The sequence below is a fragment of the Pangasianodon hypophthalmus genome, chromosome 15, assembly GCF_027358585.1.
Source record: "Pangasianodon hypophthalmus isolate fPanHyp1 chromosome 15, fPanHyp1.pri, whole genome shotgun sequence".
In the NCBI taxonomy this organism is placed as follows: Eukaryota; Metazoa; Chordata; class Actinopteri; order Siluriformes; family Pangasiidae; genus Pangasianodon; species Pangasianodon hypophthalmus.
In genome coordinates, this window is record NC_069724.1 from 5443404 (window position 1) to 5465944 (window position 22541).

The following is a 22541-nucleotide window of genomic DNA, read 5'->3' on the forward strand; positions in this document are numbered from 1 at the left end:
TTGGGAACAACAGCAACTTAGCCACGAAGTGGTAGGCCACGTAAACTGACGGAGAGGGGTCAGCGGATGCTGAAGCGCATAGTGCAAAGAGGTCGTCGACTTTCTTCACAGTCAATTGCTACAGAGCTCCAAACTTCATGTGACCTTCAGATTAGCCCAAGTACAGTACGCAGAGAGCTTCATGGAATGGGTTTCCATGGCCGAGCAGCTGCATCCAAGCCACACATCGCCAAGTGCAATGCAAAGCGTCGGATGCAGTGGTGTAAAACACGCCGCCACTGGACTCTAGAGCAGTGGAGACGCGTTCTCTGGAGTGATGAATCATGCTTTTCCATCTGGCAATCAGATGGACGATTCTGGGTTTGGAGGTTGCCAGGAGAACGGTACATTTCGGACTGCATTGTGCCGAGTGTGAAATTTGGTGGAGGAGGAATTATGGTGTGGGGTTGTTTTTCAGGAGTTGGGCTTGGCCCCTTAGTTCCAGTGAAAGGAACTTTGAATGCTTCAGGATACCAAAACATTTTGGACAATTCCATGCTCCCAACCTTGTGGGAACAGTTTGGAGCGGGCCCCTTCCTCTTCCAACATGACTGTGCACCAGTGCACAAAGCAAGGTCCATAAAGACATGGATGACAGAGTCTGGTGTGGATGAACTTGACTGGCCTGCACAGAGTCCTGACTTCAACCCGATAGAACACCTTTGGGATGAATTAGAGCGGAGACTGAGAGCCAGGCCTTCTCGACCAACATCAGTGTGTGACCTCACCAATGCGCTTTTGGAAGAATGGTCAAAAATTCCTATAAACACACTCCTCAACCTTGTGGAAAGCTTCCCAGAAAAGTTGAAGCTGTAATAGCTGCAAAAGGTGGACCGACATCATATTGAACCCTATGGGTTAGGAATGGGATTGCCCTTAAGTTCATATGTGAGTCAAGGCAGGTGACCGAATACTTTTGGTAATATAGTGTATATATATATATATATATATATATATATATATATATATATATATGTACTAACTAGTAGTAACTTTGATAGTGATTGATAGTGATCTACACCACTATAATGTGAATAAATAGGCTAAATTAATGGCAGAACCACTGGTTTTACATCAGGGAGCCCATTTTGAGAGCTATGGCTTATTTAACACAAACAATCCCTTGCATTGTTACAACGTATACAGTGCCTTATTAATGATGCTTATGCATACAAGAGGGGTGGCTTAATGGCTAGCACTGTTGCCTCGCACCTCTGGGGTTGGGGGCTCGATTCCCGCCTCTGCCTGTGTGCGCAGAGCTTGCATGTTCACCCCATGCTTCAGAGGATTCCTCCGGGTCCTCCGGTTTCCTCCCCCAGTCCAAAGACATGCGCAGTAGGCTGATGTGCATTTACAAATTGTGTGTGTGCGTGATTGTGCAATGGGTTGGCACCCTGTCCAGGGTGTCCCCAGCCTTGTGCCCCCTTGTGTCCCTGGGGTAGGCTCCAGGTTACCCCCACAACCCTTCAGAGAATGAATGGATGGATGCACATAAGACAGTTAACCCGATGAAATAACACGGTAGGATTCTTAGGCTGCTTTTGAGTTAGATGGTTGAAGGGGCACAAATCCGACCACCACCACCCCCCCGCCCCCAACCCAATTTCCTTCCATTTGTTTTGTTTGCCATTGGGCCAGAATGATGTCATCTACTTGGAAACCCCGCCTTCGCGCGCACACATGCGCAGGCACGCACACGCACATATACACACACACACACACACACACACACAGAGAGAGACAGGCGCACGCGCGCGCGCTCGCACGTTGCACAAGATGCGCGACTCCAGTGAAATTGTGCTGTGAGCTCACACAATCGACCGCGGTGACTGCATGCTTATATGCCGTGCACAAACAGCCTATCCTTCATGTGCGACCTGTAAATGAGAGATCTGCATAAACACAGCTGCTGCGTGTTTTTTTTTTAAGATCCTAGAAGCACACAGCTTTAGATTGGCAATGTAAGCGTGCATGCATCGGAGCGGAATTATCACAAGAGAAGCGCGAGCGTCAGTGAGAAATACAATGACAATCCAGCGGACGTAGGTTACCAGTAACGTGAGTATTTTTAATGCATCTTTTATTTCCATTCCTGCATGTCTGAGCCACGAAAATAGCCATGCCTCCGGTTTCATTAATTCGAAAAATGATAGCAGAAGAGCATTTTTTTTTTGGTATTTAAGCATTTACAGGCCAGCATGACTGCTTATGATTATTGTTTATCCCAGAGATTCACCTCACATCACATCACATCATCCCTCTTGCAAAGAAGCGCATAAGCGCACAGCTGGAATAGCCTACTCCCAGCACAGCTCCAACAAATTTTGCAACATCTTGAGGTCGAATAATCTTCATAATAACCAGAGAGAGAAAGAGAGAGAGAGAGAAAGAGAGAGATCTATTACTGGATGCATCACTGCACTGGCCTAACCAGTCATTTTGGTTTCCTGGATCCCAGATGATCCATCTTTTGGGCTCCAGTCCAATCAGTCCATGTCTTTGACCAGGACATAGACTAACATTTTGGTGCTGGCTTTGGTGCAAGTAAAGCATATGGATAAGCTTAATCGAAACTGCATAGCAGTTTTTGGAGGACAGTTATAGTACTTCCAGGGACAAAGGACCAGTCGCGCACAAAGATGAGAGCCAAACGCAGCTGGTTATCCAGAGCGCAGTGATGGGTGACGGTGCGCTAAATGATTTCATTCTCCAGTCTCCACTTCATTTATCATTATCACATTACTGTGCATGTTATCTGGACATGTGTTGCTACAGAAGAGTAAGCAGGAACAAAGGCAGAGAATCAAACAGGATGATGTGTAACCTGCAGTTACGGCATCTGAGTAACTGGATGAGCATGGATGCTGAGTAGGCCTGAGACTGACGCAGACTCAGTGATTTAAGCTCAATGTTAAAAAGTTGCAGTGAGTGGACATAGCTGAAAATAAGATATTTTTAATAAAGACAGAAAAAAATAATACTAGACAACATGTTACTATAGAGTGTAATGCAATTTCTTTATTTATTTTTTACTCCCTTTCTTTGTATCTATAGGTCAACAATTTTGTCTTTATTTGTTAATAACAAAACGCACCATGTTGCATTACTTTCACAATATTTTCACAGGCAGCTGGTGCACATAATTACTCTGCAGCTCAGCATCCACTTTACTGTAACTCACTGTGAATTTACACTATATATGTGACTTCTAACTGTGATTTTACTGTACATCATTCAAAAACCCAACTAGTACAAATGAATCAAAAGTAAATCTACTGAATTTGTTCAGTAGGTCACATGAGTTCAAGTAGATACAGAATCTCAAGTGGAGGTATGGTCCAAGAATGTTTTTTGCAAGAATTGTACATTCGTGAAATCTTGAAACCCAACAAAGAAAATACCCAAATATACTATAAACAATAAAAATGATTAACATCAACTGAAAATACCAAACCGAGTAATTACACTTCCAGTGTTTAACATTTAAACAATAATTTTAAATAAATAAATAAATAAATAAAAATTCAGATATTTGATATCTTTATAAATTTTCTCTGATTTTGAATCTGATTTGAAATGACCTAAATTTAAAAGTGCATTTTATGTAAAGTGTTATATTATCTGTTATATATATTATTCTGACAAGCTGTTACTTATAAGAGTATAGCAGTAAAACTATAATAAAAAATATCATCATAATAATCTTACACGTACATACAATTTACTTTGCTTTGTCAACATTGTTATGCCATTACTGATTTGGCTCTCTGAATGTAACTTTGTTTGAAAAGCAACGAGAAATGTATCTGTGTTAATGAAAATGAAAAAGTCACTGATTGTATACTGAAATAAGCAGAAGAATTTACAATTTTAAAATCATTTACCAGTTTTGACATGGGATAGTTCTGCCATATTTCTCCAGATCATTCTTGTACCCAAGCAAGATGAAACATGATATATCTACATCAATAAATGAGCCTCTGCTAGGAGAGATGTCAGAGATTCACCAGAGGCTCCCAGCAAAATTTTGCAATTTTGGGCACTCTCTTTATTTTTAAACATTTTTCACATGATCACTTCAACAGGGAGCACTGAAGGAAATGGAGTCATGCACAACCTTCTAAATAGTCCCATCTCAGTTTTACGACAACTGTATCAAAAGAATTAACTCTTAATGCATTGACCGAATATCTCAGGCTCGAGAATCAAAGTACTCCTGTCACATGATGTACATTACAAGATACGAGACATATCACATTAAGTATTTACATTATATTACATATAATCACAGTATTTTATCTTTACCAGCCTTTACTAGTCATATCTGTCCTGTCTGCTTCATTCGAGATCCTGCTCAAATAGCTTTTCGCAAACAACTAGTAGCAGTCATACACTCTGTAAGCTGGAAGGAGGTAGTAGCCAGACAAATGCTCTTACTTGATGCAAATATTTTCCTTGTGGGTTTTTCCTATTTCACAATAGGCACCTATGTTTTTCAAATTCCCAAACGTGTTTCTCTGTCAAGAAACACACGTCATGGAGAACAACAGTGAGAATCGTTTTCCCAAGCAATAGATCTATATCACTATTAAACAAAACAAACATGCTTTTCATATAGACTGCACCTCGTGCTGTGGATAAATGTGGATAAATGAAAATTGGTATATTGTAGTGGAGTTCTAAGTGACCTAAATGACCAAGACACCAATAGAAAAAAATATGTTAGAAAAAACTCCATTAATTTGCACACTGGGCTGCAATATTAAAAAATGACTTGTATTAAAGAAAGAAAAGTAACCTAGACAAATGCAATCAAACATTCCACCGCATTAGTTTGTACTATGGCTTAGTGGTTAGCACTGTTCCCTCCAGGGTTGGGAGTGCGAATCCCACCTCCGCCCTGCGCGCGCAGAATTTGCATCTTCTTGGGGGGGTGGGGTTGTGCTCCAGTTTCCTCCCCCAGTCCAAAGACATGAGTTGTAGGCTGATTGGCATTTCCAAATTGTCTGTAGTGTGTGAACATGTGTGTGAGTGTTTGTGCGATTGTGCCCTGCGATGAGTTGACACCCTGTCCGGGGTGTCCCCCGCCTCCTGCCCCGAGCTCCCTGGAATAGGCTTCAGGGGCTCTGTGTAAGATAAGCAGTATGGAAAATGGATGGATGGTCTGTACTACATTCAAAATACTCTAAACATCTTGTCATTAGCATTTTAAATCATAAGTCATTAGAGCATTCAACAGTGTTGTATATGATAATGTCAACATAAGAGTGATGAAAATGCAAAAATCAAGATTTTTTTATATAAAAAATTTTACCTAGCTATGTAATGGACAAGTATTTAATAGTCAGGGTAAGATATAGCTAGCTAATGCTAGATATCGTTAATGTTACCATTAGTGGTGCTCATTACTACAAGACTGCACAGCTACAAAGCATCACATAATTGGCTACTCTTGCATATTATACATTTGGTGTCACACACTACAAGACTGACCAGCCAGGTTCCAATTTCACAGCAATTTGTTGTCCTAGAAGTATGAAAATTCTGTTAAATCTGTGAATATCTGGCAAGAATTAACAGGAGTGCAGTGTGCATACACAGTAACTGGTCAACATGCAGAGGCTTCTAAGCAAGCACATGCTGAAACAAAAGTTTTATCCAATGTGATATAAATAATACCCATTACACATGTACTTTTTGGGTGATAGTACGTATGAGGTGTGTGATCAAAATGATATGTTACATCAGAAAATTTGGGTCAATGTAACCATCACCCCCTTCACCACAGGCAGAAAAAGGCAACGCTGAAAAAAAGAAAGAGGATGAGGATACCATCACCAGGCTCAGTGCGTGGATGTATGCATGTGTGATTAAACGCATGGTGTGATGACTGTGTCCTGGAGTGTATGTGTTTATCTGAAGTGCAGTTTTGCATGAGTGTCCCTCAGACAAGGTCTGTGGCTGAGTCAACTATGTCATATCTTATATTTGTTCTCCCGGTCCTCCATCCCCCCACTCTCTCTCTCTCTCTCTCTCTCTCTCTCTCTCTCTCTCTCTCGCTCTCCCATCCACTACAGATCACTGACATTACATAAGGCTGATTGCTAATGGTACTGGTTGCCACTACTAAAAATAATAACTTGGTGTGGATTTTTAAGAGATAGCATGCTAGATAACATAATATCATAGATTGTTTTTTTGTTGTTGTTTTTGTTTGTTTCTTGGTGTCCAATTAACAGGAAGGTTGTGGATGACAAACAGAAGCTATGATTAGCTTCTGTGTGGTACTCATCACAATTTTGTAATTGTGTGTGATGTGACTAACATTGAGCAAATACATAAATATGATGTATAACATAAAATCGAATATCAGAATTACCAGCCATTTATTTCTTTTTTTCTTTCTGATCTTCAAACATGCAGCTCTGCCTAGCCCCAGATGCCTCCCCTCCCTCTTGACGAGCGCATAGTGGTAATTCAGCGGCCTAAAAGCTTGGGCTTGTGCGTGGCCTCTCCACCAGCCACCTCTCAGTCTTCCTCACGTCTTACCACCCGCAACGAACCCCCACCCCGCTTACCACACAACCAACTTCCTGCATATCGTCTCCATCAACCCTCTAACTCTTTGTCCCTGGAATGCAGGCACAGGCACTTACCCCATGGGCAAAGAGCCAAGGGCGAGAGAGGTGGCAGTACAGAGGACAGCAGCCGGATCCCTAGTCACTGTCACAGCAATGGGACTGTGACTCTGGGTCCCAGACCTTACACACACACTCATAACATTGACATTAAAGTATCAGTGGACAAAGGAGGGACACATTCAGACAAAAGGTTCAGTAGCAGCTTGACTCGAGGTGAAAGTGGCAGAGAGAGCAGAGCCCAGAGGGTGTCTTCACAATTAGCTCCAGGGCAAAGTGACAGGAAATTCAGAGGAAAGCCTTCAGACACCGCTGAGAGGCACCAGATCAAGGCGCAGTATAATAATCACTATCAGAACAACCTCACAGTGTCACCTGGTGGGGTGTTGGAATTTGTTCCAGCCCAAAGACAACAATCTAAATCTAGGTGGACAAAAGAGGAAGAGTTGTTATCAAATCCACGTTTTACAACTGCCAACTACAGGGACGTGCCTTCTGTTGGTAACAAAGAAAACTCCAAACTGGGAACTGTCCATCAGCCTCCCAAACCCCACAGTCTATCCCATCACCTTAGCTCTACCCCATCAGCCCATGCCTCCATCCTGAACACCCACTATCAGGTGACCCCAAACTCTGTCCCCTTCTGGGCCCCATCTTCCTTCCCACAAGTCAGTCAAACCCGGTCCTCACGTATCAGAGAAACACACCCCCAGATACTTCACAGCTTGCCACTATCTCCAACCTCTTCTCGTGAAGGCTTCCCTAGCCCAGATCATACTTGCACTATTGACTTTTCACGTCCATTCAACTGTGATTGTTGGAGGCTGGTGTGCTGTAGAGGAGGGAGAACTCAGTCAGCTGGCTGCAAAGGGGGTACTGGAAGCTCATCTTCTTCATTTTCCCGAGGCCAAAGAGCAAGTGCAAACAACGGAGGTGACGGTGCCATGGGATTGAAGAAGTTAGGAGGGTGTCTTTCCACGGCTTCAACCACAAACACCTCTTCATCCAACAGCACTGTCTCAGAGTGCCAGACAGGGCTTCTTAGGCCTCTGGGCTGTGCATCCTGTTCAGGGGAAGGTGGAGGTTTTGAGAGTCCTGCTGCCTTTCGCAAAAAATTGGTTGGTGGTTGTCTACCCTGTGCCCCATTCTCTCCATCTGCCCCTTTGCGTGCACTGCAAAGTTGTGTCAGTGGCTGCAACCCCAAATCAAGTCAGGCTGGTAGCTCTACTTGTAGTTACTGCAGTAGTGATCCTATAGTAGTGACTTTTAACCCTCACAGAGGGAAGCCTCCTGGCTTTTCCCACAATGCTGGGGTGCATACCATGGGAGGGCACCAACACGATGATGACGATTACAGCGTGCGCACAATTTGGCCTGATGAACTTGCAAAAAAGATGACTCATTCTAAAACCCAACCTAACCATCGTAGTGTAGGGATGAGGATGGGAACAGGAAACTCTTACATGGGCCATGACCAGAGTGCCAGTAATGGAACCAGCCCAGTCATCCTAGACTGCCGTAATCTTCTAGAGTTTACCCGCTCTCAACTGACTGACCATGCAGGACGACGGCGACTCCAGCAAGGCAAGATGGCAGTTTTGGACTTCATGGGGTCAGGAAACAAGAGAGACCCAGGCCAAGACTCTCTGAAAAGGTTGTTTAACAAGGAAGGTGATGCTGGAATGGGAAATGATGATGGTTTAGATGATATGTTTCCAAGCTCCCCTTCCCATCGCTCTCTCACTTCTGAGTCTTCACCCTCCTTCTCCCCTCCACCATCAGCCCCTGGCACCCTGATCAAGCCCAAACCAAGAGGAAGAGATTGGGAGGGTGGACACTCCTTACCATCTGCTCAGTCACTCCATTTGGTCCTTAACTCATTCAATAGAGAGCAAGAAGAGGAGAAGAGGAGAGGTAAGAGGGTTTTTAGGATTCTTGTAAGTACATCATGATTTTGTTCCAATTTTTATCTTCCTGTGCCTGAAAGGAACTCAACTTCACATTTACTTGTTGTGTTCTTGAAATCTGTTGCTTTAAAAAAAAGCCACAGGGTAACGATTGTTGTAGCTGTGGTTAAAAGAAAACATAAAAAGAGAATAGAGCAGCATGATGAGGTGAATACAAACATGACTGATTAAAATCAGTAAAATGATATTATATTCTTGCAAAGTTCTGTAAATACATGCAAGAACTATTTTTCCATGTTCCTCTGCTCTACTTTCTCTGTGCTCTAATCCCTTCTGCTGTTTGTATGTCATTACAATTATGTAAGCATAACAGGATGCTCAAAGCCATATTCAGAGCTAATGCAATTTCAATATAATGTGCAACGTGGATGAAAATAATAGCATATATTATGGAGTATCTTTTGGATGATGTTCTCTCTTTTACAACCTCCCACTTGCTTTCCTAATTACTAGCTCACTTGCACAACAGGTGCACTTATTTCACACAGAGGACAAGATAATGAAAAGGGTTCTGTTTTTCTCTGTCAGTGCACCTCTCCCTTCCGCTCTCATCCTCCCTCCCTGCATCTCTGTCGGATGAGAGTGTAATGACTCCAGATGTGGAAAACGCGGTGATCAGCCCCATTCTACCTTTCCTTTTCTTGGGGAATGAGAGAGATGCTCAGGACCTGGACCTGCTTCTGCGACTGAACATCAGTTATGTGGTCAATGTCACCACCCACCTGCCCCTCTATCACCTGGACACGGGTCTCGTACGCTACAAGCGTCTACCTGCTACTGACAACAGCAAGCAGAATCTCAGACAATATTTTGAGGAGGTCTTTGAGTTTATAGGTGAGTAGATTTTTGGATAGACATAGTCTGTTTGTCCCACAGTGATCCATCTTGTATTTTGTGCCTAGTTTCATGGATTTTTGGTTTTTGGCTCTGTGCCTCTTTTGTGTGTCACTGTGTGAATCTAAGCTGAAGAATCCATCGGGATAATCAGTAAATGAGTAGCACGTATGTTGACAGGCCATTTTCTTTTTCAGAGGAGGCTCACCAGAGTGGCCGAGGTGTGTTGATTCACTGCCAAGCAGGTGTGTCTCGTTCAGCGACTATCGTCATTGCTTACCTGATGAAGCACACCCTCATGACCATGACCGACGCTTATAAATATGTGCGGAGTCGCAGACCAGTGGTGTCTCCCAACCTCAACTTCATGGGCCAGCTGCTGGAATTCGAGCGAGATCTCAACTCTGGTGTTACACCTCGAATCCTCACCCCTAAGCTGAGTGGCCTGGAAACACAAGTCTAAAAAATCTAGAATAATAGATTTTTTTTAAAAGGGAAGGATTAGAAAGAAATGAGGTAGACAAAGAAAGCATGGATTTACAACATGCTTATTGTGGACAAAAAAGTTTGAATAAAAATAATCTGGGTGGAAATGCAGTAGGGTATGCTAAGGAAATATTTAAAAAATGATGTACTTCCACTCTTTTGAGTATTTCTATTGCATAATTATAGCACTTAAAAAGAAGTAGGCAAATGGGTGTTTGTATAATCAACCTCACAGTGATACTGTGCTCATAATAACGTGCCAAGTTTTATAATGTTAAATACTACATAGTAATACATTATAACTATTATTGTATTCTACGTATTATCAACCTGCCCTCATTGACATAACCAATGTATAAAACAGTGAAGGCAGGGAGAAAATGCAATGTAAGGGCAAAAACATGTACTGTCAAGCACAGAAAAAGACACAAAGTGATGAATTTCTCAGACCCGAAAACTGTAGCAAATTTCTCACACCTTCTCCACTGTGCACAGAACTTTTCTAGACATATTATCCAGTAGAGGGTTCAATGCACTTATTTTCTTATCCCAGTTAACGCCAAGTTAGCTGCTGACAAATATTACCACACACAAAGGTTTATTTTGCATTTTTGCCATTTGAATCATCTGCCACTTGTGTTACTACATTTGTGGTTTACATTCTTTTTAAAAACCTCTGTGTGGGAAATGTGCAATAGAAGTGTATGGACAGTGGAGGAGATATTGAATTTAATTATTCCAGCTTGGACACTTCCATAAATGGATATTTTAGATGGAACCTGAGATACCAGAATATGAATATGGTGAATATGAAAAGCAACATTTTTTTTCATGCACACAGACAGAGAGAAACAAAACAGAGAGAGAGAGAGAGAGAGAGAGAGAGAGAGAGAGTCACAATACTGTGCTTTTAATACATGGTGGACTGAAAAACACTAATGGATTCTGTTAGATTTTTTCTTTTCTAATTGAATTTATGAACTGTTATCTATTTTTTAAATCTCTGCAGGCATGAAGGTGCAAGTACAGATTTTATTTTTCTAAGCACTTTGTATATATTTGTTTTTATGTGTTAAAGGTACTAAATCAAATGGTGTGATATGAGCAGAACAAGAAGGGAATGATCAGAGATGAAGAAAAAGTCCATCATTTTACATTTTGGTATGAAGGAAACAAACAACAAGGTTAATTTAATAATTGTTTAATTTTAATTACTGCTTGTCACTCTGAATTGTAAGACAATAGCTTACTTGAATGAGTTTTATTTTATTTTTAAGTTATTTTTACAGTAGGATCTAGATTCTGTTCTTCAGTCAAAACAACAGACTCAAGCTCAAAACCATTGCCAGTAGTTTTAAACCTATAGATGACTGGCAAATGTTGAATTAATGTAAATGGTATTAGATTCTTACCTACCAGGAACAACAATGTGAATTAGTTATAGTTATTATAGTTTTATGAATGGTTTTAGAAAATACAGTTAAACATACATTTTAAAAGGCAATAGTAATATAAGCAACAGCTTTATATTATTTGTGCTTAATCCTGCCATCTAGATACTGACCCTTACTGCTATTTAAATCAGCTTTGCTTATTTGATGCCAATGATTTTCATAGCATTCATTTGAATAAATCAGGGGAGGAGGCAAACCATCTACCTTTGATGATTAGCTATGGAAAATGTCCACCAGTTTAATTCTTCCTTTCTTACCCTCTGATCCATTGTTTACATTCTCTCCTTAGATATAGATTTTGAACAGTGCTCTTATGATACTATGCACCATTCTAACTTTTCAAATATTGGAGTGTAATCTGTGAAAAAGACCAGGCTTTGTTCAGTTCACTGTGATAAGCTTTCTTCTTCCTGAATATTGTCTAGTTTTCAGCCTTAGTCCTTGAAGTCTCCCTTCATCTGTCTTGGCACGCAGGGGTGGGGGGATTTTGTCTGCTGTCTTTGAGCTTTTATCTGCCTGGCTGAAGCAATGCGCTTTCACCCTCCACTGCCGTGTCACAACTAAGTCACTCTCCCCAGAGATTTCCACTTTGCATTCCAGTGCAAATCAGCTGGGCCAGGACGTGGAGCCACTAAAAATCTGAGCAAAAAAACAATGTGAAGTGTACACTCTGTGTGTGTGTGTGTGTATATGTATGTATGCCTCAAAATGTTTGATTCTCACAAGCTAACTGAAATGAAAGTGGCTTTGTTTAATGATTTAATGCTTCATCATTTGGTATGGCCAGGCAAATTCCTGTTCGCAAAGGAAATTGATGACGCTTACTGAATGTGTCAGAGAGTTAAAAATGCTCTGTGAGATCAGACCAATCTCAGTCTAGACACGGATGCTGCTGATAAACTCAGATATTGAGGACAACAAAACATTTAAACTTGAATATTTGTACTTTGGATAACAGTTCTAAGACATCTGTACTGATATTATTTCTTGACATATTCCTTTTAGCACTTGTTGTATTGTTGTACAGTAAGTAATTCAACTTTGATCGTTGTTTGTATTTTTACATACATGTACAACTGCAAGTGGTTCCTCCCTGCTTAGTCAAATACATAAATGCCAGAATACTGTATAGTGACCTTAGTATTAATTCATTATATTCTCTCATTCATACTTAATCTAGATAGAAACTTATAATACTAAGGTCAGGCTATAGTAACAGTCAATGTAGCGCCTAACAATGGAGAGGAAATTGACACTGCGATATCTTGAAATTGTTCAAATTTATTCATGCAGTGTCCATTTTGTCTGTGAGAGACATGGGGATAGATGATGTGGAAAATGTTTCCTTTCATTTTTTAATTGAAACGCCAACCTTAGGCCTGTGCATTAAACTTGGTGGCACAGTGTATGCAGGTTATGTATGTTGCCACCTCACAGCTCCAGGGTTCCAGGTTGGCTCCCGAGCTTGTAAGCATAGGGTTACTGTCTCTCCAGAGTTTCCCACGTTGTTACCGTGTCTGCATGGGTTTCTTCTGGATTCTCCAGTTTCCTCCGACCTCCCCAAAACTGGTAGGTATGTTGACTATTCTAAATTACCCCTAGGTGTGAATATGTGAGTGCATGGAGCCTGGTGATGGACTGGCATCCCATCCAGGGTGTATTCCCAAGTCTTTCCCACTATTCCTGGGATAGGCGCTATATCCACCATGACTGAAGATGAATGAATGAATGAATGAATGATTCAAACCTTATTATAGGTGTGCAGTACAACAGAGTTTTGCTCTTCCAGACATTGGGAAAAAAAGATACATATTGTGAGCAAATTTCTAAAGAGCAATGTTCATATAGGAACCATTTGAAGTGTACTTTTTATTATGTGTTGATTGATCTCTTACATATGTGTTTTTTTGCACCTAATAATGAACAACCAAATGTAAATTTATGTGTATAATTTACTCAAACTTGAAAGTCAGTGTCTATTTCTGTGAGTTTATATTTATTTGTGTGTTATGCCCTTTATTTATTTTATTATTTTATTTTTTTTACAATATTGTGCTTAGTATTAAAAAATGTAAGGTTTTATGAACCGGCAGTTTTTGGAGGGAAAAAAAGCACCCTGGAGGATGAACTGTGTTAAGTGCTGTCCCATTATTGGTGTCCTGACCTTCCCTGCCTCCCTTGATGAAGTAATGTTGGTCCACCTAATTTGACAACAGTGTTGTACTTCATTGCTGTATCTTTATACTTTACATGTAAACTTTCTGCTAAACTGCTAAATAATGATTCTAATGAGACAGTGTTCTATTTTCATATGTTGGCAATGTTTTTGTTTGATCATTACAATTTTTTTGGTGACTCTTTTGATAGAGGTGTATACAAGTACTTGTGGATGACTGGAATAATCTGAATGCATGGTGTGCTTTTTCTACATTGCCCCTCCATCTTCAGCAGTGACCATGCTATACTATATAGTGTGCGGTTGGATGGTGCGGCGTATTCATTTGGTCCTTGTTGATTTTATCATTGTGAATTTATAGGAATTCTTTTGTTTTTTTTCTTTTTTTTACTCAAATCTACTGTGACTATGAGACTGAACTTGTTCTAAAGTAACAATGATAATCAGTCATAGAAAACTGATTATCACTTGTAAGGACTTTGTGGATGATTTACCTCTTTAAGAAAGAGCAGAAAACAGTGTATATTACCACAAAATTGTCCACCTTTATGATGTATTCGGAAATCTCTGGAAAACTAAAATGGTTTGCTGAAATACATTTTTTACAGTAAATCATCAATATACTGTGTCTGGATTTCTTTGCCAGAGTTGTTTTGACAATGAAATGTGACTGGTAGGATGAGGAACCATGGACGTCACCCAAAACTTGGTTTGAAGACCACAAATTTTAGTACAATAAGTAAATTGCTTAATGACATATGCAAAAAGGTCATCAGACAACATAAAAATGCACAGAAAAAGGGCAAAGAAACATACTTAAACTGTTACCCTCATTACAAAGTCTAGGATCTATAAATTTGCAAATTTAACCCTCTAGATTATATAAAATTTAACCTTACATGCTGAGATGGAAACAGGAGCAAGAAATTATACTAAAGTGAAAGTATAGATAATGTGAAAATTTTTTACTCAGTTAGCAGTGAAAGTATGCAAGTAAAGTCAAAAAGTTAATGTAGTAAAGTATTAAAAAGTAAATGTTTAACCTTTGAAATTACGCACACTATATGGCCAAATGTATGAGGACACCTGACCATCACACCCATATGTGTCCTTTCCAAAACCATGAGCATTAACACAGACAGCATAAGAAGACATTCTAGATCATTGTGTGCTTACTTTGTGGCAACAAACAAAGTTTGGAGAAGAATCACATATGGGTGTGATGGTCAGGTGTCCACATACTTTTGGCCATATAGTGTAGGTCACAGCAGGCAAACTGGCTCGATACCTGATAGCTCTTTCTACATTGATGAATTTGATTGGATGCTCTACACTGAAAGGTGAGCAAAATGCAAATAAAATGCAAAAAAAAAAAAAAGTGCTAGAGCCCATTCTATTGATGTATTGTGTACAGACATTGGCTGGATGAGAGAAGAAAAGGCCGTTGTGATTTGTAACTAGTACATTTAAGGTAAGGAGTAAAAAGTATTTTTCTTGGAAATGGGATTAAGTAAGAGTAGAAGTGTCGAATACAGGACTTGATGATGTGTTCGTGTCACTAACTCTGTTGAGTTTTGCATGTTCAGATTATGGGTTCTCTGGTTTCCTACCACCTCTGTAAAACGTGCCAGTAGGTGAATTGGCTATGCTAAATATCCACTAGGTGTGAATGTGTGTGTGCATAGTGCTTTATGATGGACTGGTGTTCCATCTAGAATATATTCCTGCCTCATGCACAGTTTTCCTGGGAGAGGCTGACCGGGATAAAGCTGTAACTGGGTGACTACACAGTCCTTGTTTTTTTCTACCTACAGTTCATGACAAAATGTAATGCCTTAGTTAAATGTATAATATTTCAATCAACTAACATTTGGTTTAAAATGTTTTGGCTAAAATATGACCACTACCAAAGTTAATATCTCATTCATAAACATGGCTGACGTTTCAGACGTGAATAGCCTGGTCAATAAGGTTTGTCAGATCAGCAGTTTTTCCCGGACAAATGAAGTCACTGTGGTTACATAAGTGTTCGTTTTAATATGTGATTGCTGTGTGCTGTGGTTTAGTGCCCAGAGGGGCTTAAATCGATAGGCTGTAGAGTTCTACTTTAGCATGGATTTACCATTACAGGGTACCTACGGTTACAGAATGACGCTCAGGATCAGCTGTCTTACGGGATCCAGACGCCCACTTTGGTGGTGCTGATGACATGCAATCGACTCTGTGAAACTGATTCAGTGCCAGAGGACGTGGGGGCGGGAGCTTGTTCTGAACACCTAGTCACAGGCCACTTCAGTGTTCGAATGACAGAGCAGTGCTAGAATGGTAGAGTGCCTGAAAGGGAAAAAAAACTGGGACAAGAGCTTTTAGGATATGTCTGTTGGACAGTGTATGGAGAGAAAACAAGAGAAAGAGAGAGAGAGAGAGAGAGAGAGAGAGAGAGAGAGCAGTGGTTTTGAAGGTGGTACCTCGTTAAAGCTGTAAATAACATAACACCTTGCATATTGTTCTAAACCTGCATAGGATAGGATTTATTCTGGATTTATTCATAGGATGCATAGGATTTATTCTGTGTGAGACATCTCTTCTAATGTTAGTTAATTGGAATATTTTATATTTATACACATGACTGATGGCATTAATGTGTTGGTTAGAAGATTAGCTTGGGCCTTTAAAGAAAGGCCTTTAACCCAAGTCAGTTTTGCTGTGCTGGTTCAAGCCATGACATCTCCGTTTTCAGTAATGCAGTGTGAAAGCTACTAACTATATAAAAATAATGGCAGTTCAATAGGATTTAAAATTAAAATTGAAAAAAGGTGTATTTTTTATATTTATAAATTTAATGTCAATAGTGCAGTATCAATGTACTATTAATATTTTGTAATTAAAGTATTATTTTACTGTATATAAAGTGCTTAACTATTGCAATGGTTTGCTATTAGATCTTTACCTAAACGTATATAATTATAAGATATAGGTGATGAAATGGAAACCTTTTTATCAATAAAAATGCTTTCTAGGCTGAAATTTTATTCTTTAGCTATGCAAATAATGCCCTTATCATAACTTTGCCAGCAGCTCGTGACATGGTTGACCAAAAGGTGTGTCATGATGTCTAAACAGGAAGTAACAGGCTCTCTAGTCAGGGTAGAAGAACAAAAGGCATATTGCTAGCGCATGGATTTCCACCTCCTGTTGTTTGCACAGTGCACTGTATCATGCAAATCGCAACTGATCAACCTTGTTGTTTTGCTTATTAATCAAAAGAAATGTCAACTTTCTTGCTCTTTTCATAACAAGAGGCAGTAAAATTATTAGTGAACTGATAACCAATAACTTTTCATTTGCCCACTGATTTAAAATAAACAATGACATTTGTACAATTACTCTAAATTTTTTTCATGGAGTACTTAAATAATAAGCCAATTCAGCATCACATCAAGCTATCATTCTTTATTTTACAATGGCCGTTAGTTCACTATGAATATACACGTTGCCTAGTTATACAACTATACAAATTGATACATTTGTACATTTATATATACAGTGGGGTCCAAAGGTCTGAGTCCACATTGAAAATGTGGAATTTTTTTCATTTTCAATTGGAAATAAACAGAAGGTTTTAGAATATTTAACATTCAGGATTCTGTACTATTTCTAGTTCATATTTAAATGTAAGCAAATTTGTGGTAAATTTTGACCATGTTAACTGCTTTGTACAAAAGGTCAAATTTTCCTCATGCCTAATCTCTTCTATTGAAGCATGTGTTCAGACGACACTCAGATGGATTTGATCTAAAATGGATCATAAGGTTTTGCACAAACTTATGGAGTCCGTGCCAGCTTGAATGCACACTGTAAAGCAAAAAAAGGACATACCAAATACTAAGAAACTCTGAAATTCATGTACATATTTCGAAGATTCTACTTTTCCCTCAAGTGGTTGCCAATAATATAATTTGTAATGAAAATTGTTGTATTAAATTAGAAAAGAATGCAAAATAGAAGCATTTTCACTAGTGCACGCAGACTTTTGGACTCCACTGTACACCTAAATACATCCAATAAACATTATTATATACAAAGAATGTATTTAAATAGCACTGTATCCTGAATGTCTCCTATCCTAAATATAGTGTAACAAAATACCTCAGACTACAATGACCTTATGTACCCTAACACTTCTCATATGCCTTTCTTTTACACACTCACATTCAATTCATCTTTTTCCTGTCTACAGTTTTAGCATACATTCATTATACAGCAACACCATCATTCATTTCTAATCCTCCTTTTCACTTTTAACCCATTTCTTTGAAATCACAAGTACACAAGCTTATTTAAAACGGTAAAGCACCTTTTACTTAATAATTTTAATTAATATTTTACATTATTAATGAATTATTATTATTATAACCAATTATATTCATATACAGTTACAATGTAAATATATAATTTACAGAGAATCTACAATGTAATGTAAAGGCATTGTTACGGTTTGTTTTATATACCAAAGGCCTAATTTAAGTTTTTGATTATATTTGATTTTATTTATGTCTTTATCATATATATCTAAATTATGTGTTTGAATTAATGCTAGAAACATTTCAATGAAGTTAATGGAATTATGAAGTAGTCTCCATACAAATAGGTTCACATCCTGAACACGCCTTTCATGTGGGAGGAAACCTGTTAAGGGGAAGAGACTATAACACAGAGAAACCACGTCCATTGCCAGGAAACATTTACTTACTTGCCGAAGCTGTTCACTTGCTTGCAATTTCAAGTGACAAATTTGTCCTTTTGTTCAGCTGAGCTGCATACAGAGAAAGGATCTGTGTCATGGGAGCTAATAGTAATGCAAGCTTGGTTCTGTTGTGTTGTGCTCTCATGAAAATGCAGGAGTTGACATGAGAACATTTTTGAAACTGATGCATTGTGGAAGAAGGCTGTCAGTGGATATGCAAGAGGGAGTCCAAGACAAGGGAAATTCTTCTCCCTGAAAGGATTGAAGTGACTGGACCACACAATTTGGAGGTAATGAGATATTTAAAATAAACTTTTGTAATACAAAGATGTTATATGTTGCTGATAAAGCTTTTGGTTTGTTTGTTTGTCTGAAATCTATTTTGAGCTTTATGAATGTCTGGTTAAAGTGATGGAAATGAGCTTTGGAAAATATGTGGGAAGAGGGTTGGTTTAAAATCACTGCATGAATAACCGAATCCCCAGGCCAGTTCCGAGGATATTGATCATCCATTTGTCATCATTTAGTTTGGTGTACATTTTTAAGTAAAGCAAATGAGAATGTGTAAACAAGACGTTTCCATCTGCTGGGTAAATGTGCTCTTGAGGTACATGATGTAAATATCATGGGTGCGAGGTGCTCTAATCTATGCCCAGTCAGGCACAGATAATGAGCCCCCTGGGGCAACGCCATAGAGACTAAATCCCCAAGAGATTTTCTGATAATGGTTCTTACTTTGGTACAAACACAGATTTTCATGGCTAACAATGGGCACTTGGATTTAACCTTATCTATAAGCCTTTGAATGTTGAACATATAAATGTAATGTACCCACTTATATAAACATGTCCACCTGTCTACCTTTTATCTTTCTTCTGGAATATGCAAAACATAGTTCTCAAATTCCCTTTTCTCTTGTGTTTGTTCCTAGTCCATGGCACGGTGCAGGTGTAGCGGAAGGGCCTTGTGCCTTTGTCTACTTCCATTTTTGATGATGAGTCATCTCTTGGTGTATATTATGGTGACCATATTTGTCGCTATGTCCTACACACCCGAGCCTCAGCCTCTGCCTCTTCATTTCATAGCTCCTGGAGCATCGTTGAACTCTGGAGCTCTTGCATCACATCCACTTAATGCCTTCTGGAACCTGCGTTTGGTGGAGGGGGCTTTGTGGAACCGCCTTCAGCACCTCAAGGACAGAGAAAACAATCCCATATTGAGAGGTAACACCACAGGAGGCAGGGGATCAGGCACTGAAAGTACCAACAGGCATGGAAATGATGGTTCTCCTCCATGTAAACCTGATCATCTCTGGGCATCTCAACTGCCTGATTTTAACACTATGCCTGAGCAGATGAAGGACTTTGTCTTGTCCATGCATTGTCGGAACTATACCCTCCTGATGAACCAGCCTGACCTGTGTCATGGACAAGATACCAAGACAGAGGCCCCTATGCTATTTATGGCAATCAAGTCCCAGGTGGGAAACTTTGAAAACAGGCAGGCCATTAGGGAGACATGGGGGAAGACTGGCTGGGTACAGGAAGAGGCAGGGGGAGAAATGTGGCAGGTGCGCACTGTCTTCCTGCTTGGAAGGCAGGACATATCAACAGGACCCCATCCGGACCTTGAGGCACTTTTACAGCTAGAGAACAGTCTTCATAAGGACATCCTGCAGTGGGATTTCAGAGACACTTTCTTTAACCTCACCTTGAAGGACGTGCTTTTCTGGAACTGGCTATCCGTGCACTGCCCACAGGCCCACTTCATCTTCAAAGGAGATGATGATGTTTTTGTTAGGACTGGTGCTCTCTTAGACTACTTAAAAGGACATCATGCTCCTCTACAAGGGACAAATATGAAAGTAAAGGATGATTTCCTTGTAGGAGATGTGATTACTAATGCTTGGCCCAGTCGCCAGCCCACAGCTAAATATTACATACCTGAGAGTTTTTATAAAGGCGTGTACCCAACATATGCAGGTGGAGGAGGAGTGGTGTACTCTGCCGCTCTGGCCATGCGACTGCGAGTAGTCTCACACTGGGTCAGTTTGTTCCCCATTGATGATGTGTACATGGGGATGTGTCTCCAGAGACTGGGTGTTTCTCCTACTCATCATTCTGGGTTTTTGACCTTCGATCTACCCGAGGCCAAGAGAGAGAAGCCGTGTGCTTACCGCAAAGTACTACTGGTGCATAAGCGCAGCCCCAAAGAGATGCTTACACTGTGGAGAGACCTAAAGGCTCCACTTGCTGAGTGCTAGTGCAGAGACAGGAGGGTAATGGAAAGACTTTCTCTGATTTGTATATTATATACCACGTATAAAAAGCCATGTCTTTCTAAAAACAAGCCAGATTTGAATAGCTACCTTCAGGTATTTTAATATCAGTGGAGTGTAATTATTTGCATAATAAATAGTTCACTCTGTGGTCTGTTTGGTTTGATTATTAATGCTGGTTACTGAAGTCATTATGCATGAGTACTGTGTCATGATAGAATGAACTATTTTTGTTTATTGTAATGAAAATTTTCAATTTGTCTGTTGTACTTTATTGTGCATATATTTAAAATCAATTTATTCCTGAAAAACAAGCTGTAGATTTATGCACAAAAGGTTTATTTTGATAAAAAATGTGTTTGGTTTATCACATAATTGCAAATTATGCAGTTTTGCATTTTCCATGTGGATAAAAGTTTCATGTTTTATTGATATTGTTTGAATTCTTCACTTTATAAAAAGTCCTCTTGTTCTGAGACATGGTAAGATTCCCTGCCAACCACTGCAGTAACGAACCAGAAATCCTGAAACTGCAATGTCAGCATGGTACAATATCAACCCACTTCTGCCTTTTATTATGGGTTATATACTCATATATTGTAAAGGCATTTGTAGCAAGTTTTTTATATAATAACTAAAATGTACCAGACTAAAGTTTTAATAATGTTTTAATAATTTAGAAAAATCCAATTAACCAAAATCAGACTTTTTGTAGTAAGAGACATCTGATGTTTGCAACATTCTTTGCAACATCTTTCTATATCATCTACAGACAAAAAGAAACTATTATATTAATAATCTATTAAATAATTAAATAAATAATTAATTAATTAATTATCTGTTATTAAAATCAGTTCAACATTATTAAGTTTAATTGGTAAGGTGTCTGCACAGTGGGTTTTGCCATTTTATTTTTTTTTCTTTCTAAAATAAATAGGATTTGCATTTTATGGTATCATAAATCGATCATAAATTATGTAAAATATATTTTTCTATTAGATTGCTTTCTGAAACTCAAAGCACTTTGACTATTTTGACCACTCGCTTATGAACCCTGAGTTATTTTATTATCTTTAGTTATTAATTTTGTAACATAGATAACATTAGATCTATGTTGTGTTCAGTGATGTTCTCTAAGACTTAGATTTAGTCTTAGTCTAGATTTTATCTTGAAATAAAGGTTTATTTCTTCACAAATTGGTTTTATTATTATTTTTTTAATTTCATAATTTTACTAGAAATGCTGGTTAGTTGTCCTGTAATGCCCTGGTGTCCCATATGTGGTGTACCTCTGCCTTGTGCCAAATGGAATCCATCATGAAATTGGCCAGGATAAAGCAGTTACTGAAGAATGAATGAATGAATACTGATTAGTGACCGCTTACATTCCCAACAAATTCTGGTTTTCATTTGAGTAAATAGTTCTGCATTAAAAAGCACTAATATGTTACAGCTATAGGCATGATTCCCAAAACATACACAAAAACACATTTCAAAATCAAATAGTCTACATGCATAGTACAAAAATACTTAAAAAAAAATTAGTAAAGAAATCTAACAGAATCCCAAAACAATGTCTGGACATCATGCAACATCATTCTCCTAGGATAATCTGGGGAAATGACAGCACTTATTCTTTGCATCTTAAATATCAGCACAGCGTTAATGGCATACTGGACTCAAAATTAAAATGAAAACGTTAAATATAATGTTATATTTACTTACCACTCTTCAGTCACTCCACTTTACCGCTAGTTGACAGGATTTCTAGGTGGATTTTAAACTTTAAAATTTATTTAAAACAGTTAATTTCAGTACAGTGCAAAAAGAAGTTATTCAATTCAACAATTGATTTCAAACTTCCATTTACGTTTCTGGCAGTGGAGAGTGGAGAGGTGTTTAAGTTTTGGGTAGTGCTAAGT

At 39.1% G+C, this 22541-nt stretch overlaps 2 protein-coding genes across 2 annotated transcripts; both read left to right on the top strand.

Moving 5' to 3' along the window:
* The first annotated feature begins 1766 nt into the window (after positions 1 to 1766).
* On the top strand, positions 1767 to 15607 carry si:dkey-175m17.7 (uncharacterized). The gene is made up of 4 exons (XM_026938984.3): positions 1767 to 2097; positions 6463 to 8591; positions 9173 to 9478; positions 9676 to 15607. The coding sequence occupies exons 2-4, from the start codon at positions 6479 to 6481 to the stop codon at positions 9939 to 9941; spliced, it is 2685 nt and encodes an 894-aa protein (XP_026794785.2). The 5' UTR covers positions 1767 to 2097; positions 6463 to 6478; the 3' UTR covers positions 9942 to 15607.
* Positions 15608 to 18254: 2647 nt separating this feature from the next.
* si:dkey-175m17.6 (N-acetyllactosaminide beta-1,3-N-acetylglucosaminyltransferase 2) lies at positions 18255 to 21672 on the top strand. The gene is made up of 2 exons (XM_026938882.3): positions 18255 to 18631; positions 19273 to 21672. The coding sequence occupies exon 2, from the start codon at positions 19276 to 19278 to the stop codon at positions 20602 to 20604; it is 1329 nt and encodes a 442-aa protein (XP_026794683.3). The 5' UTR covers positions 18255 to 18631; positions 19273 to 19275; the 3' UTR covers positions 20605 to 21672.
* The last annotated feature ends 869 nt before the right edge of the window (positions 21673 to 22541 follow it).

Coding starts and splice junctions, on each gene's coding strand:
- si:dkey-175m17.6 (XM_026938882.3), top strand. CDS start 19,276: ATGGCACGGTGCAGGTGTAGCGGAAGGGCCTTGTGCCTTTGTCTACTT.
- si:dkey-175m17.7 (XM_026938984.3), top strand. CDS start 6,479: ATGCCTCCCCTCCCTCTTGACGAGCGCATAGTGGTAATTCAGCGGCCT. Junction 8,592..9,172: donor AGAAGAGGAGAAGAGGAGAG/GTAAGAGGGTTT, acceptor TTTCTCTGTCAG/TGCACCTCTCCCTTCCGCTC. Junction 9,479..9,675: donor GGAGGTCTTTGAGTTTATAG/GTGAGTAGATTT, acceptor TTTCTTTTTCAG/AGGAGGCTCACCAGAGTGGC.